The sequence below is a fragment of the Cheilinus undulatus genome, linkage group 12 (assembly GCF_018320785.1).
Source record: "Cheilinus undulatus linkage group 12, ASM1832078v1, whole genome shotgun sequence".
Lineage (NCBI taxonomy): Eukaryota > Metazoa > Chordata > Actinopteri > Labriformes > Labridae > Cheilinus > Cheilinus undulatus.
In genome coordinates, this window is record NC_054876.1 from 29,870,831 (window position 1) to 29,890,270 (window position 19,440).

A 19,440-nucleotide genomic window follows, 5' to 3' on the forward strand; every position below is an offset into this window, starting at 1 on the left:
GATTGAATCTTTATTTAAAATTACTACAAAGACTTTAAAAGTCATAATGAAAGAGGTTTGAACAAGAAGTAGCCTGTCAGAAGAGCCTACAGTGACTCTGAAGACCCCAGGGAGACTAGCTGCTCTAGGACAGTGGTTCTCAACTGTAGCCTCAGGACCCACTGCAGTCTCTTTAATGACAAAGTGCGACCCACTCAATTTCAACGACTCGTATGTATTCAATGCAAAATTTTCAGTTTGGTCTGTAGATGAAGCAAAACATGACTGAAAAAGAGACAGGACAAAATACCCATCACCCTGTTTTCATGTGATAAAGCATACTTTTTTGGCAGCTTTCCAGAGATCTTGAGGAATTTCCTAGTTAAAACTGGAAATGCAGGTTTGTTGTCCAATAAAAACTGGATAAATGAGTTAACATATTGATAAAACACTAGATTTTATCCGTCACCACACTAAAACAAAAATAAGATGTATAAATGTATGCCCAATAAAGGCTTCAGTCCTCCATAGAGTTTTTGACCTTGCTTTTTTCAGGCACACATTCACAACAGCTCCTCTAGGACTTTTGGGTCTCAACCCACCAGCTGAGAGCTGCTGCTCTAGGGTACAGTTAATGGGGATTCTAACGAACATTTAAAAAATAAGGCTTGGATACGGACAGTCTGTAAATCACATATCTATTTTAAAGGCAAACAGAATAATAAGATGAGCCTTTTTACTCTAATGCAGGTGAAACTGTGATAGAGAGAGGGAAATTTTGTTCTTTAGATTGCTCCTAAAATGTTAATAGAAGCTGTTTCACACAACCTATGAACATGACTGTTCTACCTTGATACAAGAAATATGTACCAATAAAGGGTGTAGAAGCCATTTTGCCTTTTTGTAATTTTGATACCAGAGCCTCTAACTGTCCAATAATAAGCTCTGTACACTTTTTGTATACACTCAGAGTGTTTCTGACCTAAAATGCCCAATTAACCCCGTTAATACCAGTATCTTATAACCTCCACCTGTCACATTAAAAACAAACATGAACTTTATGATATTACTCTTTCATTCTGGAGTCATTGCTGCTAAATATCAGCCATTTTCCCATATTTGGCATGAGGGGAAATTGCATGCCTTTTCCTGGTTTCCTATAGGGTCATTACTGAAAGATTTATCAAAGTCTTTAAATTACGAAAAATATGCATCAAAATCATAGTTTTTGCCCATTATTAACACAATCCAGGCTGTGATAATCTCCTTCAAGTAAATCCAGTTTGCATGTAGTATATGAAAAAAAAAATAACATTTTTTGTGTTTTTTTTAATTGGAAAAATCTAGCTTTTTTTACACTTAAACTTTCGTTGAAAGTTTAAAATTCCTTAAAAAAGAAAAAAGTAAATATTTGATATGTATAATCAGGTGATTTTGATTTAAAATTTAATGCAAATAAATAGAAATGTTTTAAATGTATCTATATTACTATGTATGACATCCATTTTTGGCCACTTACAACTTGAGTGTAACAATTAATTAAAATATTTAATTAAAAAAAAGTATAAAAGCAAAGTTTTTGCTGTTTATTAACATATTCAGGGCTGCAATAATCCCATCCAAGGAAATCCAATTTGCATGTAGTACATGAAAAATATTTCATTTTTTTGTTTTTTTACTATAAAAAATCATGCTGTTTTGCACTGTAACTGGCATAAAGGGTTGAATTCCCTACTAGAATAATATTTATGATCAAGTTTGATCTTGATAATAAATGCAGAAAATGTGGAAATGTGTTAAATGCATAGTATTATTTATGTATGGTGTCCATTTTTGGCCAATTACACTGTGAGTGTAACATTTTCTTTATTTAAAAACATACTGCAAAAGAAAACAAAATATAATGGTGTATTAGTTTTATTGTCTTTGTGTATGCTGCCACTTCTGGTCACAAACACTCTGAGATAAGTTCAACGGTTTATTTACACCAAATGAGGGTTAAAAGAAAAGTCCGAATTTAAATTCTACCTAAACTATAGTCAGTAAACTAGAGAAGAAAAATGTTAATAGTTACAAGGAACAAATAGAAAAACTTATGATTGGTATAATCACTCAATGCAGGTGAAGACCTGTAACTTCCATCTGATAGACAAGTAAGGGAACACAATTTAATGATTATTAATGCAGGCTTTGTAAATGGATAAGAACTAGTGATATTTTACTTCTCTGACAATGCTGTCTCCATTTTTCAGTAGAGGCTAATTCAAGAATATAACCTTTAACTCACAATGGAGCAGCAAACCCTGCTGGGTTTCATCCCTTCGCTATTTCCTCTGTGTATTTATTGCTTGATAGTGTTTTTAACCAAATACATAACATTGTAAGACTTTTGCTCTTTCAAAATGTAAAGAGAGGCAGGCGGAGGTTTCAGATTTTCATCAAAACCATAGACACCAAGTTGGTCTCTAAGCTGATGGTCTTGGTTGTTTTTGCAAATCATAAAAAATCATCAGTACGTATCAGTCTATTTCACAAGCAGCTATGAAATCCATACAGAAGATTTAATTAGCCCACAAATTAATTGCACAACATGTTATTTTAGATTTTTTATTTCTTAATACAGAATGAATGAGAAGATCTCATAAGAGGATAAAACAGAGATATGAATCCAGTCCGTCTGAAAGTTATAAAGCCCTGCTGTGATGTGATGAAGTTGCAGCACTAAAGGAGCAGCCAAGGAATTCAGCAGCAGAATGTGCAGATTCAGAATCCAGTCCCAGCTGGAGTTGACCCCAGGAGTTTGAACACCATTAGACTCATGGTTTATGACAGCAGCTTTGTTTTTTGCAGGTTACTGATGGACAACAGGATCAGAAAAGTTCCTGAAAACACTTTCCAGTCTCTGTGGAAACTGGCTGAACTGTGAGTGTCTTTATCATTCTGTCCATGTAATCAATTTACTTGAGAGGACATTAAATAACTGAAGGATAGATGAGTATAACAAATCATCGGGCTTCAGAGAGAATAAATAAACTGATTTAAGATTTTGCCCACTCCAGTACTGAAGGGAAGTCATGTTTGCTGATATATAATTGAATTCAAACATATCCATCTCTTATCCTGCTCTTTATATTTTCATTTAAGGAAGACTCACTGGAACAGCTCTAAAACTGATATCTGATCTTTGTCATAAAGTAGACAGAATGAATCCACTATTCAGATATAAGTGATAAATCTCACATGAATCCTTCAAAGATATCAAAGGCTAGAAAACAGTTTAAAATAAAATGAAACCAAACAGATTAAAAATTTGATTTAATATGAAATGAGAAATAAATTATTCAGCAAACATGCAAGAAGTCAAACAAAGGTCTTTAGAAAAATATAGGGATGTTTTTAAATGAATCAATGAAAACCAATGACTTATGCTTTCGTTTATCCATGTCAGGACATGACATCAAACGGTGTATGTGGATCAATTTGCATATTCTGACAATGGCCTACTGTCTAGGATTTGTCATTCTATTTTTCCCCTTCTTTTTCCTTCGTTTGCAGGAATCTTTCCAGTAACCGGATAAGGGAGCTGCCAAGAAACACCTTTAAGAGCCTCTCTAAGTCGCTCCTGAAACTGTGAGTAACTGATAATCTGACAGTGAGGAGTGATGTGTTTCCTCATGTAAGGATTGGGGTTGTGGATAATGCCGAAAAGGATTTTATTAGCTGTAAAAACATCAAAGGTTGAATTCAGAAGACACAGCTTCATCTTACTGTTAGTGTTCCTCAATAGACAGAAACTCATAAAACACTCACAGCTCTGAATTCTTTGACTGTTTAAATTTTATTCAGTGTCAAGTGTTTTAGGCTTTTTCTTTTCTTTCCCAGCTGTACATGTTGCAATGAGACAAATTTGACATGTTAAAGGCATATTTACTCATGTTCCTTCTATGCGACCCTGTTTATCTACTCAACTACACACCGGAGGACAGATTACAGTCTTCTTTCGCTTCATTTATCACACACAAGATACCTTACAAATTCAGACTTAACTTTTGCATTCACTGTGCTTAAAATGATTAGTTGTTAGAGAAGCAGTCTGGGTCACTCTATCTATAAAATCCCCCACTTACCCTTGAGTCTCCTTCAAACTCAGGTCCTCCACTAGAGGCCTATGAGCCTGAGGGTTCTGGGTAGTATCTAAGACATGGGTCATCAACTATATTTGTACAAGGGCCGGTTTTTACTTGGAAGATACTGAATGGACCAGACTTCCCAAAAATTAAATGAAACAAAGAATGAAAGTTATTTCTGTCAGTAATCTCGAGAACAATCATTCAAACCTGACATCTTAATCAAATCACGTGATTCACGTCCTCCTAAACTAGTGGGCCATTTAAGCTGCAAGATTTCCGGTCTCTTCCTCTGATGCATCGCTGTGCCTGGATCAACACTGTGCTCTCGCCTTGAAAGTTGACATGGAATCAGCTGCTTTAATCAAGGACAAATTCATGAGTATGTCTTTATCATGCCATATTTTCACTAATAATGGCTGACGGGTGGATTACTGTAAAATGGATCAAACATTAAGCCAACATTTAAAGCCTATTTGGATTTTTTTTAGATAACACACCCTAAATACCACAACATATTATTCCTCTGCACAATTTCTGATTAAAAAAATCTTCTGGGGGCCTGATGGGAAGCTGTGGAGGGCCTGATGTGCCCCCCGGGCCTCCAGTTGATGATCGTTGGTCTAAGGCCCCGTCCACACGAACACAAATTCAGGAGTATACGCAAAAGTTTTCTGTTGTATCAGCATTTCATCCACACAGAAACAGCGTTTTAAGAGGCAGTAAACGCTACTTTTTGAAACCGGGTCAAAGAGTGAACAAATCTGTAAATGCTTACTGTTTCGTCTCCGTGTGGACAGCCAACCGCATCTCTCTTGAAACGATTGCGTCACACATAATGTAGCACACTTACACCACATGTGCTGTCGAACCAAAACAACACTAGTGGATTACAGTGCTGTGTTTGTGCTACAGAAGGTACTGAGCTTATTATAGCTTTTACAGCAAGATCTGATGCTCCTTTACCACCAACGAGAACAGCATACACCAGATGCTCTTAAATCCACCGCAGAGAACAACCAGAAGGGCAACCAGGACAAAATTTGTGGCGGTTTTCTGTAATCTTCTTCTCTCTTTTGGTGCATTCCCGTGGCAGCGCCACTTACAGGCTTGGCATATATACTACAGCGTTTTCAGTGGATCCGGGCTTATGCAGACATTTCCTGAAATGATCCCGGTGGACAAGGCCTAAGATATTCTTAGGGCTGCACTTCTCTGGACAGAAATCTCAGAGGCTGTTCCTGAAGTGTGCTGGAGCCACTGTCTCAGTGTTGGGATGACAGTCCTGTGTACCTTTCACTGGGGTTGCTTGCACCATAGAATTCTAACAGTTCTAATCTCGACTGCTCTTGAAAGACCTGAATTCAATAGTTAACAGGTGTGGCCAAATAATTTTATCCATATATTAAATGTTCACGTGTCTTCTGGAAAAAGAAAGTTTGGTTTGTCCTCTATATCTCTGTACCCAGTCAGCTGTTTGTTATCAGCTGTTGTTTGTGTGAATTTAGCGGTTGAGAGCAGTTATACCTCCAGTCAGAGTCCTGCTTCATAAACAGTGTTGTCATAAAAGTCCTGAGCTCCAAAGTGCCTGCTCATTAGTGTCCTGCCTCAAGCTTTTGGAAAACAATTTACATGCATTAAAAGCGTGGGTAAAAGGGTGGGTTTTATCACTGAAAGGCAAAATTTTCCACTTGTTGTTCATTCAGGAATCAGCTATTCATGCAGACTTTGAACTACCTAGACAGAGCAGTTTTCAAACTGTTTTTCATGATGTGTTTTTTTTTAATTCAGTCCTTCCAGCCTTTCCAAACCCCAGATTATCTAAGCCGCATGAACTACATGATGATACAACACTGTTAATTCTTAGTCAAAAATAGCTGGATATAAATTGATTTAAAAGCAGGAGGATTTTTTTAAAGAATGTATAGCTTGATATCAAAGTTACACATAACAGATTATACAAGTAGATGATACAAAATGGGTTATGTCATGATGTTATTGTTATTGTATAAAAGTAGCAGAACAAGAGAAAGCAACTGTGTTGTGCCATCTACAAGCACTTGAACATCTCTCTCCTTGGTATAAATGAGACAAAAGATATGAATGAAAACCTGATATATCCAGCAACAATCATCAGTGTTCAGCACAATTCGCATGGGATTAGTATTACCTTTGGACCTCTGATAATGTGTGAATTGCCCTTGATGACTGTTTGATGCAATGCATTCCCATGGAATAAGGGAAGTCTGTAATATACGCAACTTCACAGACATATCTGAAAATGTGTATTAAGAGAATATCAGGAAAGTAGAGTTAGGATAAATAAGTAAAATAAAGTCATTTTTGAACATGAGATAAAATTAATTGACAGAAAATCAGTTTTGATAACATATATGTGTCAAAACTTTGTTAACAATGTCCTACGCAGCCTCTATTAATTTTTTTCGATAGAAAAAGCCACATGGATTGTAAAAAACCCACATCTCACTCAGACAACAAAATCAGCACAATACCAAAGTTAATATTAACGGCTTTCAGTTTGGCAGGCAACAATTCATCACAGTTCACACTGATTGCAGTTGCGATAGCTTATATATTTACAGAAGGGTACCAACAATGTTGTCCTTTTGTTTATGTGATGTATTTTACATTGTTTAACTCTGAAATAGCATTATACTGAGTCTTGATCCATTTTGGAGCAGAATTGAACACATGCTGATGGTCTGTTTCTAGTCACATAAAAAAAAAAAACAATTTCTCTTTAATTTTACTGCATGTTTCATTTCCACTGGGTACATTTTATTGAGTTAGTCATCTGTTTCTTTCCTAGAAATATTTCCCATAACCCTCTTGTCCACATTCACCCCAGCCACTTCCGCCACCTGACACAGCTTCAATCTCTGTGAGTAAAAACACTCACACTAACTGCTCACTGCAGCCTACACAGAGCTGAAATGATATGTTCTGTTTTGTGCAGGGCGTTGGAGGGCATAGAGATCCCAGATATTCAGACCACAATGTTCCTTCCTATGAAGAACCTCTCCCACATGTACGTACTGTCCCCGCACAAACACCACAGTCAGTGACACAAATCAAATTACGTGTTTTATTGTTTGCCAAAGTTGTTTCTTGTGCTGTAAGTGTTCCAATTTTATTTTTGGTTCTTTTCTCTTCCAGTTACTTCAAGACATTCCAGTACTGCTCATATGCTCCTCATGTCAGGTCCTGTAAGCCCAACACAGATGGGATCTCGTCCTTTGAGGACCTGCTGGCTAACATGGTTCTACGGGTGTCCGTCTGGGTCATTGCGTTTATTACCTGCTTTGGAAATCTTTTAGTCATTGGTATGCGGTCGCTGATCCGAGCTGAGAACAACCTGCACGCTGCCTGCATAAAAGTCCTCTGCTGTGAGTAACCACATTTGCTTCAGTCACAAAATAAAGGTGCTCTATGGGCAGATATCCCCCTAAAACCCAGTATGTGCAGTGCTGTAAAAAGTTATTGGCCCCCTTTCTGATTCCTGATTTTTTTTTTTCTTATTTATTACACATAAATGTTTCAGATCATCAAACCAGTTTTCATATCTCACAAAGACTACCCAAGTAAATAAAAACTGCAGTTTCTAAATGATGATTTTATTTATTAAGGGTAAAAAAAAATCCAAACCTACAAATATTAATTATTCTTATGTGTGTAACCCTTTTAATGTCAGGTTTCAAAAAACAGATTTTTGAAATCTAAACAGCACAAAAAATTAAATATTTCTATTTGCAAAACTGATATTCTTGAATATGTTAATGATGAGCAACAACTTTGATTTTGATTATGTTATAATAATAATATAATTGTTATAATAGTAACCCTAAAGAAAACCAGGAAAAAAGGATACTATTACCTCTTTTGTCATAGGAAAATGTCTGACATTTGATGAAAAACAAGAAAAACTACAAATTTAAAGCAATGACTCCAGAACAAAAAGCCAAATATTATAAAATGCATGTTATGTTTTTTTTGTTTTTGTTTGTTTGTTTGTAGGTTTGTTTGTAGGTTTGTTTGTTTGTTTGTTTGTTTGTTGTTTTTTTACTGCAATGGTTCGGATCAAATTTGTTGCGTTTTTGGTCACAAACACCCTAAGTGTATACAAAAAGTGTCTAGAGCTTATTATTGATCTGCTATAGGGTCTGGTATAAAAAATGCCAACTCTACTGTAAAAATATATGAATACATACCCATATTTGGTATCAGCTCTGGGCTCCTTAAAGGGTAACACTACTTTGCGCTGAAGTCCCTGACTACAGTCTTACCTTCCTGACAGAAACATAGTCATCTAGGCTCACAGTTTGCTTGAAGTTTTCCCTGGGTTTTGAAAGAAAATCTAAGTCTACTATCTTAAATCATTGTTAGCTTTAGCACTGCCTGTCAGTATGATTAATATTTCTCTTCTCTCATTACAGTGTTAGCAGTGTTGTAAGCTATAGCTCCTTGAGTAGAAGGCAGTTAATCTGATCTTTGGTTTCCTGCGCTCCATTTATATGCTCTGTAGTTCTTATATGGAGACACGTTTTGTCTTAATGAATCATATTTAGTTTGATCGAAGAGAGTCAAATAGATTTAAAGAGGGACAAGACAAAGTCAGTAATAAAGACTGTGAACAGCACGTCAGCAGCTGAGTTCTGGACAGAGTTATGTGGCATTTGTGGCTGAAGTAAAGAAGCTAAGGACTACGTTTATAGAATACTGAGTGGCCCTTTTTTTCTTGGAAGAATCCTTCTTGTATCTTCGCTGCATGTTTACTGAGTCAACCCTTATTAAAACATCTAAATACAGTATTTCAGCTGTTCTGTTCCCCCAGATGATGAGAAAACTGAACAACTTAATATCAAACAAAACATTCAAATGGGCAAGCAGTAAAGCAGATGAAACGTAATTTTATCAATGCACAATCTAAGGCAGCTGCATTTAATTTTTTATGCAGACTTAAAAAGACCATTTTATATCAAAAATTTTGTAAAGAAATTTTATGTTTAAATCAGAGGTGAGCTCTTGGAAAGACTGATCTGTGAAAGAAAATGGGACTTTGCTTTATTGAGCAAATAAACTCACTGCTTTAGATTTAAGTTTTATAAAACACCATGCCCTCCTGGGTAATTTCACTTTTCACCCTCTCTCTCTTTTGCATCATGCATTTATACCTCTTTCATTTTTTCTTAGGGTTAGGGTTAGGATTAGAAACCAGCTCCAGTCACTGTCTGACTCTCTATTCTCGGCCAATCATCTCTTCTTTTGTTTCATCCTGCAGCCTTTGTTCTTCTTTTCCATTTGCTTTATCTCAAATTCTGGGATGAAGATTTATCTTGTTGTCATTTTCATCCTTTGAAAAACGGTGTGCACTGCAGTACAAAAATAAAATTTCAGCTTCCCCAGGGCCTTACATTATCTCACCTTTTTTCACAGACACCTGCTCACAGCAGCATATCTGCTCTGTGGTTCGCACATCACAGCAAAGAAGGTCCTAGGCTTTAATCCAGGACCAAGTTTGTGGGTGGCCTACCTTCCATAAAAATGTGTATGTTAGATTAAAGGCCTTACCAAAAGATTTAAAAAAATGTTTTATTTCTCATACTACAACTGAATGTCCAAATATCATACTGAAATGGGAGGTTATAAAGGATGCTGCTTCCACTTACTAAGATCAGATGTAAAATTTCATTACTCTGGTCTCAGTGGGCGCATTTCAATGATTTCAGTTAGATCAGTCTTCTTCACAAATTTCAACTGAGGAGACTTCTGTGATGGCAGATCTTTAAGAACCTGTGTAAAGTGACTACATCTTCAGAGAGTCTGCAAGATCATATCTGCTTTGGTAAAAGTCCACCAAAGCAGTCCCTTGCCTCGGAAATCTACATTTTACTTCTCTTAAAGGGAAAAAATACATAGTTTGTGTGAACCATGCATAAGTAAATTGAAAAATAAATACTAAAAATAACAAATAAATCTATTAATACATTTTACACAGACCAAAAAAAGGAGTAGGCTAGAACTAAGGCATATTCATCTTTTTTTGCACATTAACCCTTAGTTGAAGTTAAGTCAAAGCATGTTATTTATCAAACAACTGGCTCTGTCTGAAATCCTGACCTATTTATAATATATTTTTGATGTCATTTTCAATTGTTGTTTGAATGCTGAGTGATCACTGTTATAAACTATACACTTAATTGATCCCTCAATGCACTGCGAATAGTGAACAAGTGATGGTCTCTAGCCTAGCAAAATTAACCATCATGCATCTCAGTTCAATCTTAAAAGAGTAGAATGGGCGCATTTAAAAGTAGACCACAGAATAACATAAGAATTCATATTCTGAGTCATTTTTACTAAATCTGCAGTCTTTTATAATAAAGTGCTATAGTAGATTCGTAATTGTTTTTTTTCTTGATGATGAGAACAGACACAAGACCATCTGTATGTACAAATAAATAACATAAAGCACGATAATATGTCTTATTTTGCTAGATCTTATATCTATCATTTACGGGTTTTTTTTTTTTACAAAAGATGTTGATTATCAATTTTCAATGAAATTGTAACATTAATTTCATTCTGAGCTTTTGTCATGGATATCTGTGAGCCGTTGTTGCTACACCATGTCCAACAAGGCTGTGCCATCAGCAAGGAGGTGGTGGAGGCATGTTTTGGGCTGGATTCATGAGGAGAGAGCTGGTAGGCCCCTTTAGGTGTGAGGATGACCTCGGCAAAGTATATAGAGCTTCTGACTGAGCACTTTCTTCCATGGTACAAAAAGAAGAACAGTGCCTTCCATAGCAAAATTATTTTCATGCATGACTATGCAGCATCTCATGCTGCAAAGAATACCTCTGTGTAATTGGCTGCTATGAGCATAAAAGGAGAGAAACTCATGGTGTGGCCCCCATCCTCCCCTGACCTCAACCCTATTGAAAACCTTTGGAGCATCCTCAAACTAAAGATCTATGAGGTTGGGAGGCAGCTCACATCAAAACTGCAGCTCTGGGAGGATATTCTGACATCCTGCAAAGAAATTCAAGCAGAAACTCTCCAAAAACTTACAAATTCAATGGATGCAAGACTTGAGAAGGTGATATCAAAGAAGGGCTCCTATGTTAACATGTAACTTGGCCTGTTAAGATGTTTTTGATTGAAATAGCTTTGATTTCAGTAAATATGACCTCCCAATGCTGCAAATTCAACTAATGATCATTTTCAGTTCTTTATAACCTATAAAATTTTTTGAAACTCTGTTGTGCTTAATAATTTGCAACAGTGTATTGTGATTTTTTTTTATTTAAAAAAAAAAGTTATCACTGGGAGGTTTGTTGAATCAAGTTAAAATTATGCTCTAACAGTTGGTTACTTGAAAATTATACTGACTGTCATTTGCATCGACAATTTATGAAAATCAGAGAAAAAAATCATTTGCGTAATAATGTGAAACACGGTGAAAAGTTTTAAACATTTTTGACCCCATGTAGCTGTTGGAAATTCCAAAAGGTTCATAGTTGCTTGTGAAATTTCTTTAGATTTACAGAAAAATTACCAAAAGTATCTGCAAAAATGGCCACAGAAAACTCCCAAAACTGAGAAAAAAGTAAAATCTTTGTGGGGAATTTACTTCAAGTTCCTTAAAAAACATTTCAGGGAAAATTCTTAAAAGATGTCATATGAATTCTGGTGAAAATTCCTGAATAATTCAGACAAAAATCTTTTGGTTTCCTTTCTGCTGTCAAAAACACAGACTTAGAAGAAATAAATAAGTAAATGAAAGCACTTCATAGACTCTGTCTTTTTTTCCCACTGCACAGTTTCGAGTCCCAGTGTAAACAGATCTGTGACCCACTTTTGGGTCCCTGGAGAACCACTGGCCTAGCGGTTAGGTCACACCCCATAAATGCAGGCAGCTTGGGTTCAAATCCAGCTTCTGGATTGGTCCACTCGCACATGTCATTCCCAACTCTTTCTCATCCCTTTTACTGACGCTATCCACTGTCCTCCTCTATCGATTAAGGCATAAAAATCCCCCATATTACTGGGATATTAATGATAAATTGAAATTAAAAATGAAATTTACTTTCTTTTAAGAAGTTTTTTTTTATCTTGCATTATCTTCCTTTGTGAGTTTTATTAAAGATAGTTATATATCCTCTGTTTTGCCTCAAACTGTGCAATCATCTAACTGCATGTCTTACTCTGGACACTTGAAAATCAGATTTATAATCTTAGAGAGACCTTACTTCAGTTTAAATTAGATTATAATAAAAGAGGTAAATTTGAGTCATCTGCAGCTGATAGTTGAACTCCCCTCTTATCTTCTCTCTCTTTCTTATCACTCAGGCGCAGACTGCCTCATGGGCGTCTACCTGTTTTTTGTTGGAGTGTTTGATGTGAAGTTTCGTGGGCAGTACAATCGTAACGCTCTGCTGTGGATGGAGAGCGTGGAGTGTCGGACCATTGGATTTTTGGCCATGCTTTCCACAGAGGTAATTAGCAGAGATCAACATCAACAAACATTCATACAGACAAACTATAGTCCTCTGTGTTTAGTGGTAATTAAGACACATAAAAAACTTTATTCTCTACGATTCAAACCTTAGATCTGTTTCTTTCCTTTTTAAGCTTACACAGCCAAATTTTGCTGAAGCTGCTTTTTTCATTGATCCCCCATCTACCACCACTGCTTCCAGCTTCTCTGTCCTCTCTGATCCTGGTTTTGCCCATAGAGAATTTGATCATCATTTTTTTCATGCTACTACAGAATTTGAGCCTAAACATAACCCCATGTGTGAGCAGGCCAAAGTGACTGCTAGAGTGTGGCTGATGGAAGATTTAATAGCTTTCTAGTGATGTCACTTACTAATGGCACTGCCCCGCTGGTTGGCAAGAAAAGTGTCCTACTGCTGCACACCACAGAGAAGCTGAAGTCCTGGTTTTCACCTGTGTGTTTTAACCAATTTTCTTTTTTGTTTATTAATGAAGGAAAGTTGTTTTAAACTGGATACACAAATTAATGAGGAGATAAGCCTTGATTTTGCTTTTATGGGACCCCAACTCTGAAAGAAAAAAAATGAATGCCTATTAACTAATATTACAGCCACAGAACACTGACTGAAAATGACAGCTGAGAATGGTCCTGATGCTATTGTTAGCTAACATTAACCAGCTGATTAGCACTCAACTGTGCTTTAATGATGAAGAATGTCTTGTCCTGACAGCTGTGTATGGGGAAGGATCTCCACTACTGCGGACATTTCAGTTTGAATATCACCAAAGTAAAGCTTTGGCAGGGACTTTGTTGTTTTTATTGATTGAAAAATCATCAATATTATTAATAACTTTATTTACTTTATTTATACAGCACTTTTAAAAACAGTTGTTTACAAAGTGCTTTACACACAGCAAAAGCAAAAACTCAGGGAAAAATGAACATCAACAACCAGAGCAGAATAGGAGCTCGATAAAATCAAACAGGAAGGGAAGAACATGATGTGGACATAGAGGAAAAATAACAAAAATTAAAATGACACAAGCAGATCTTTAATGAGAGTTACAGTAAAAGATAATAAAATCTAAAATACAATGCCCTCTAGACCTCTGTGCCTTATGTGACTGAAAGCTATGAATTGTGGTCCAAGTGGCAAAAGTAAAACAGATTTATGTTAATGATTTCTCTTTCTCTGCAGATTTTCAGTTCTATAAAAGTTTCATTTATATAAGCTTAATCTAACAAAGATGTCTCTAAAAATATTTTAAATATGAATCCTAAGAGTTTTTTGTCCTTTAGGTGTCTGTTCTCCTCTTGACCTACCTGACTCTGGAGAAGTTTCTGGTCATTGTTTTCCCCTTCAGCAATCTGCGTCCAAGCAAACTTCAGACTGGGGTGAGCCTTACTGCTAATATGGTCTGTTGATGCTGATTTTCTACTGATATCCTTTTTACATTCATTAGACTGGGCTATTTTGCTTGATTTAGCTGTTTTAATTACAAAAACCTCTAGAGAAAAAACAATCTTGAGCTGCTTCCCGCAGGTTTTTTTTATGTAAAATAATTAGCCAGTACGGCCACATAAATAAATAAATATAATGTTTGTCTTTGCAAAGCAAATGTATCATGCAGTGTACTAAGTTAACACTCTTTGGCCTTTGCTTTAGCCACCTTTTACAAAAGACAAATTATACTGCAGAGCAGTTTCTTCTTTAAAGGGAGGGAGAATAATCAATCTGTTCAATGTTTGGAAGTACAGCTTTTCCACTTTTGGTCCCTATACCAGCTTTATTTTAAGATTACTGCATAAACCTATATGAACGACAATTATAAAAATGATTTTCTGCATCATTAAGCCATAGAAACCTTCTTTTGGAATCTCTGTTAAGATCGACAACAAAGATTAGAGACAGTTCTCATCTAAAAGCACTTAAACTGTGACACTCAACTTCTAAAAAATATACACACACATAGTTCTGCTTTATTTGACTTGAGTTCAACTCCACTTCTTAAAGTGCTGTTTTGGCAAACTTAATGGGTGCATAAAGATAAAAAATCTGTACAACAACAGAAGGGCGATATATGTTGCGGAACTTTGTTGAATTTGTGCCTCATAATCTCTGCACATCCAGTTATATTCATGCAGTGTTAAACTTTGCACTTATTACTTTAACTTCTCACTGATGTTAATATTTCTTTAGAATCCAATGGTGATCAGACCGGTTTCATCAAAGGCAGACATTCATCTAATGGACTATTCATCACAACAATATACACCATCCATCATCGTCAAACTGGACGCAGAAAAAGCATTCAATAAAGTTAACTGGTCATTTCTCATCCCCACAATGCAAAAGTTTGGCTTTGGGGAATCATTTATTAATTGGGTTAAAATTCTTTACACTGCACCTTGAGCCACTGTTATCATGGACAGACTAACGTCACAACCATTCACACTGCTCAGGGGGAACTAGGCAAGGATGCCCACTCTCTCCCTCACTATTAACCATCTTCATAGAACCTTTAGCTGCAGCCATCCGTCAGAACACCCACATCCATGGAATCAAAACACCAAACCACCATCATAAAATAAGTTTATACGCCAATGACATACTGCTCTTTTTACAGAATCCATACATAGCACTACAAGAAACAGTTCAAACCATAGAAACTTACTCAAAAATTTCTGACTACTCCGTAAACTGGCACAAATCTTCAATCCTCCTGCTCCATAGTAACAGCTGGGATGTGGCAGCCCATGCACCAGTGTTAATTTTGACAGTAGTTTTTAATTTAGTTTTAGTTATAGTCTTTTGCCAAAAATATCTTTTAGTTTTAGTCATAATTAAGTCATCTAAATTGTTTTAGTTTTAGTCTAGTTTTAGTTGACACAACTTCCCAACATATCAGTCGACAAAATTTACAGTAAATTTAGTCGACTGATTGGATCTCCCCCAACTTACCCCGCCACCACGTAGCAAAAGCAGTCGTGATCAGATCTCCCCCGTATCTCATCCCACCTTTCCACACAGCCAAAATAGCTGTGATTGGATATGTGCCTAACTTGCCCCTACTTTCTACATGACAAAACTAGGTCTGATTGGATAAAACCTCTGTCAAACATTTTCGTCTCATGTATTTGTTGACTAAAGTAATTAATTTCTTTGAAGTTTTTGTCCATGTGCACTTGGTTTTATTAGTTACTGTCTTGGTTTCATCAGGGAAAAAAGGCTATTAAAAAAAACTAAACCGAAAATAATTAGTCAACAAAATTAACACTGCCACACATCACCCACTCCTTTATGCACTAGTCACATCACATACTTAGGTATTAACATTTCCTCCAGGCTGTCAGGGCTTTTAACCCTCAGTTACACCTCATTACTCAAACAATAACTGTCACTCTCCTCCATTGGATGAACTTAACCACTTTCACTAACTGACAGGATAGCATCAGTAAAAATGACAGTATTACCCAAAATAAACTATCTCTTCAATATGATCCCACCCCAACCCACTTCTTCATGGTTCAAATCTCTAGACTCCATCATCAATAAATACTACTGGAAAAAGAAAACACCCAGAATCAAACTAACAACCCTACAGAAACCCAAAGCACAAAACTTTTATCAATATTTCCTGGCAAATCAACTACAGTACATATTTAAATGGATCCACCCCCAACAGTCAGACAGTCCATGGTTAGATATTGAAAAGATAGAATGTGACAACATTCCATCTCAGATTTACCGTTCATCAGTCCATCTATTAATGCCAACCCTGTTTAAAATATTAACGATATCATCAGCTCTGACAGCCTGGTGGGAATTCCACAAAATCACAAACTCTACTCTGGCACCATGCAAACTCACCCCCATCTGGACCCACCTTTCTCAGCAACAAAAAAACCATTTCACCTCCACTCATAGTCAGACAAAGGCATCACACATTTACAAGATATCTTCCAAAACAACAAACTGGTTTCATTTTCCCACCTGGTCCAGGAGTACAGCATCAGGAGCAATCAATACCTGGACTACCTGCAAATTAAATCATCCATTCATGCCAAATATAACACTATAACCACCAACCTAGATCTTCCTTAGCTAAGCTCAGAAATAATCAATATCAGCTCAACAAAAAAAAACTCCTTTCTAAAATATGTAGAGTACTATCAAAATCAGACGGTACCATAGCCATACCAATATCATAATGGGAAACAGACTTACCGATTGCTCCTGATGCTGACTTCTGGACCCAAATCATCCAAAAGATTTGCATAATTTCAAAAAATGCAAATAGACAACTAATACAGTGCAAAATTCTTCACTGAACACACCTCACTGGTCAGAAAATGTTTTAAATGGGATTCAACTCAGAAATTTGTACTTACTGCACCTAAAACAAACCAGACACCTACATCCACGCCATCTGGCACTGCACACCGATTCAACAGTTCTGGAACGAGGTCATGGCACATTATCAAAGGGCGAACCCATTGGCCGGTTCCCTCCGCAGGGTCATGGGGCGACTGAGGAAGGGCCAACTGAACTTCACACATCTGCAAAAACAATAGGGAGGGGGGTTAAAATGGTATTCTTTCACTCTCTCTTTATCAATTATTAGAAGCTTTTCTTAAACTATTCCTTCACCTATATACATCCCACATCCATATATACTGCATTTTTTTATTTTATTTTTTACAGTGCCTCTCTTCTTGTCTTAATGTATTTATCCAACTTAATCCCAACTTTAATTGACAGCCAATACCCTTACCATTCCTAATATTCCACTTAAACAAATACATTCACACACACACACATATACCTATACCCATATATACATACTCACGCATTTACACACACCCACACGCACACACAAAAACATAGCCCCTCAACACCCTCAAATTTAAAGTGTCATTATGTTATGAGTTCCTGCATGTCTCTGTCTTGTCTGGTTTCCTCTCTCTATTGTTTGAACACAGTGTTGTTGCAAATGTGTTGTCCCTCACTTGTCAGGTTCTATCGTGCATCACTCAATTTAAAAAAACAGGGAAAAAAAATCTAATGGTGATTTTTAATGAAGCATTTGCTCTCTAGAAGAGTCATCACAGTTGCTGATTTAATAATGTAACAGAAGCTGTTGTCAGGTAAATGACAGTGAAATTGTGATAATTGAATTTGTCAATGTGTGTTTCTGTCATTTTCACCATGGTCTTCAAATAACTAAATCCTGTTTGTTTCCCTGCTGTAAGGTGGTGCTGGCCTCTATCTGGCTGCTGGGGTTAACTATCGCTGCCGTGCCTCTCATGAATGAAGACGTGTTTGGTAATTACTACGGCCGTAATGGTGTGTGCTTCCCCCTGCACTCTGACAGGCAAGAAAAAGCTGCCGCCAAAGGATATTCAACAGGGATTTTTCTGGGTAATTTGAAGAATAAATAGTTTTTCCTATTTTTACACATTTTACAACAAATACCAGCATAGGACTGAAAAATGGTTTGATATTTTTGTAAAAACTATGTTCTCTCCTGGGCCAAACGCCCATCAGACAGGGCCTCTCTGTGCATGTTCTCCCTATGCATGTGTGGGTTCTCTGTTGGTACTCTGGCTTCCCACAGTCCAAATACATGCTTACAAGGTTAATGTGTGACTCTAAATTGCCCGTATGTGTGAGTGTGAGCATGACTGATTGTTTGTCTCTGCGTGATTGAGTGGCAATCAGTCATGCCTTTTACCAAATGAGAACTGAGATGGACTCCTGCCCTTAGCAACCCATGACAGGATAGGTGGTGTCAAAAATTGATGAATAAATCAATATACATAGAATATACAATAAGTCAAGCAGAGCAAAATTTTCTTTTTCACTCAGAAATAAGGTAGAGAATTCCAGAAGAAGATAAACACATAAATTCAATGCACCTTGTACTTCTGTTTTGTGTTTTGTAGGGGCCATTAGGGCCCATATGGTGTTGTAGATAGTATCAGCATTGTCTCTTCCTGGAGCTTGCATATATTGAGTAAGGCTCGGTTGCAGGTTGGTGATGCTGTTAGGGTTGTAAGCATCATGTAGTATAATAGGTAAGATAAAAGTCATCTATGTGTGGGTGTGGTGGGGGATGAGAGCTAACATGTCACTGAGGTGTTGGGGTTTACTATCCAGCCTTCCTGACGTGTCTTGGGACCATTTGGATATAAAAAAAAGGGTGCCTTTGCCCCCCAAGCTAAGACAGGTTCCTCACATGAGACAAAGATTATTTTTAACCCAATGAAGACAATTTGCTTGAAATGACAGCTAAGGAGCCAGAGGGAAAGAAGGAGTGATTAACCTCTAGATTGATGGATGATAGATGATTCAACCTGTTATGATAACAATAGTACCATATACTATACTCTATGTACACCTTTTCTTTCTTTACATAAGAGCATGACTAATTGCACAGAAAATTGCTGAAACCTTTTTGTAGCACACATGCACGTGACTTTTTCGTCTTTCAGCACAATTAATGAGGATGTGTGAATATCCTGTCTTTCTATAGGTTTGAACATGGTGGCATTTCTGGTGATCGTCCTCTCCTACTCCAGCATGTTCTACTCCATCTATAAAACTGGCATTAATGCCACAGACCTGAGAAGCAGACTGCACAGAGATGTGGCAGTGGCAAACAGGTTTTTCTTCATAGTGTTCTCTGACGCCCTCTGCTGGATCCCTATATTTTTGGTGAAAGTCCTCTCGTTGTTGGAGGTGGAGATACCTGGTAAGAAAATAAAAACAGTCAATTTTATGGAATAATGTTCAGTATTATAGTGAAATAAAAT

The 19,440-nt window shown here is 36.8% G+C and overlaps 1 protein-coding gene across 3 annotated transcripts in view; it reads left to right on the forward strand.

Moving 5' to 3' along the window:
- rxfp2a (relaxin family peptide receptor 2a) overlaps nucleotides 1-19,440 on the forward strand; it is a 55,941-nt gene that overhangs the window by 34,812 nt on the left and 1,689 nt on the right. For 2 of the 3 annotated variants that reach the window (XM_041802207.1, XM_041802208.1), the window contains exons 11-19: nucleotides 2,830-2,901; nucleotides 3,535-3,609; nucleotides 6,937-7,008; nucleotides 7,084-7,155; nucleotides 7,284-7,513; nucleotides 12,477-12,622; nucleotides 13,924-14,019; nucleotides 17,878-18,046; nucleotides 19,161-19,379. In XM_041802207.1, coding sequence (XP_041658141.1) covers nucleotides 2,830-2,901; nucleotides 3,535-3,609; nucleotides 6,937-7,008; nucleotides 7,084-7,155; nucleotides 7,284-7,513; nucleotides 12,477-12,622; nucleotides 13,924-14,019; nucleotides 17,878-18,046; nucleotides 19,161-19,379 — 1,151 coding nt within the window. Of the gene's footprint in view, nucleotides 1-2,829; nucleotides 2,902-3,534; nucleotides 3,610-6,936; nucleotides 7,009-7,083; nucleotides 7,156-7,283; nucleotides 7,514-12,476; nucleotides 12,623-13,923; nucleotides 14,020-14,824; nucleotides 15,738-17,877; nucleotides 18,047-19,160; nucleotides 19,380-19,440 lie in introns of those variants that run through there. The other variant, XM_041802209.1, reaches the window with a different exon arrangement.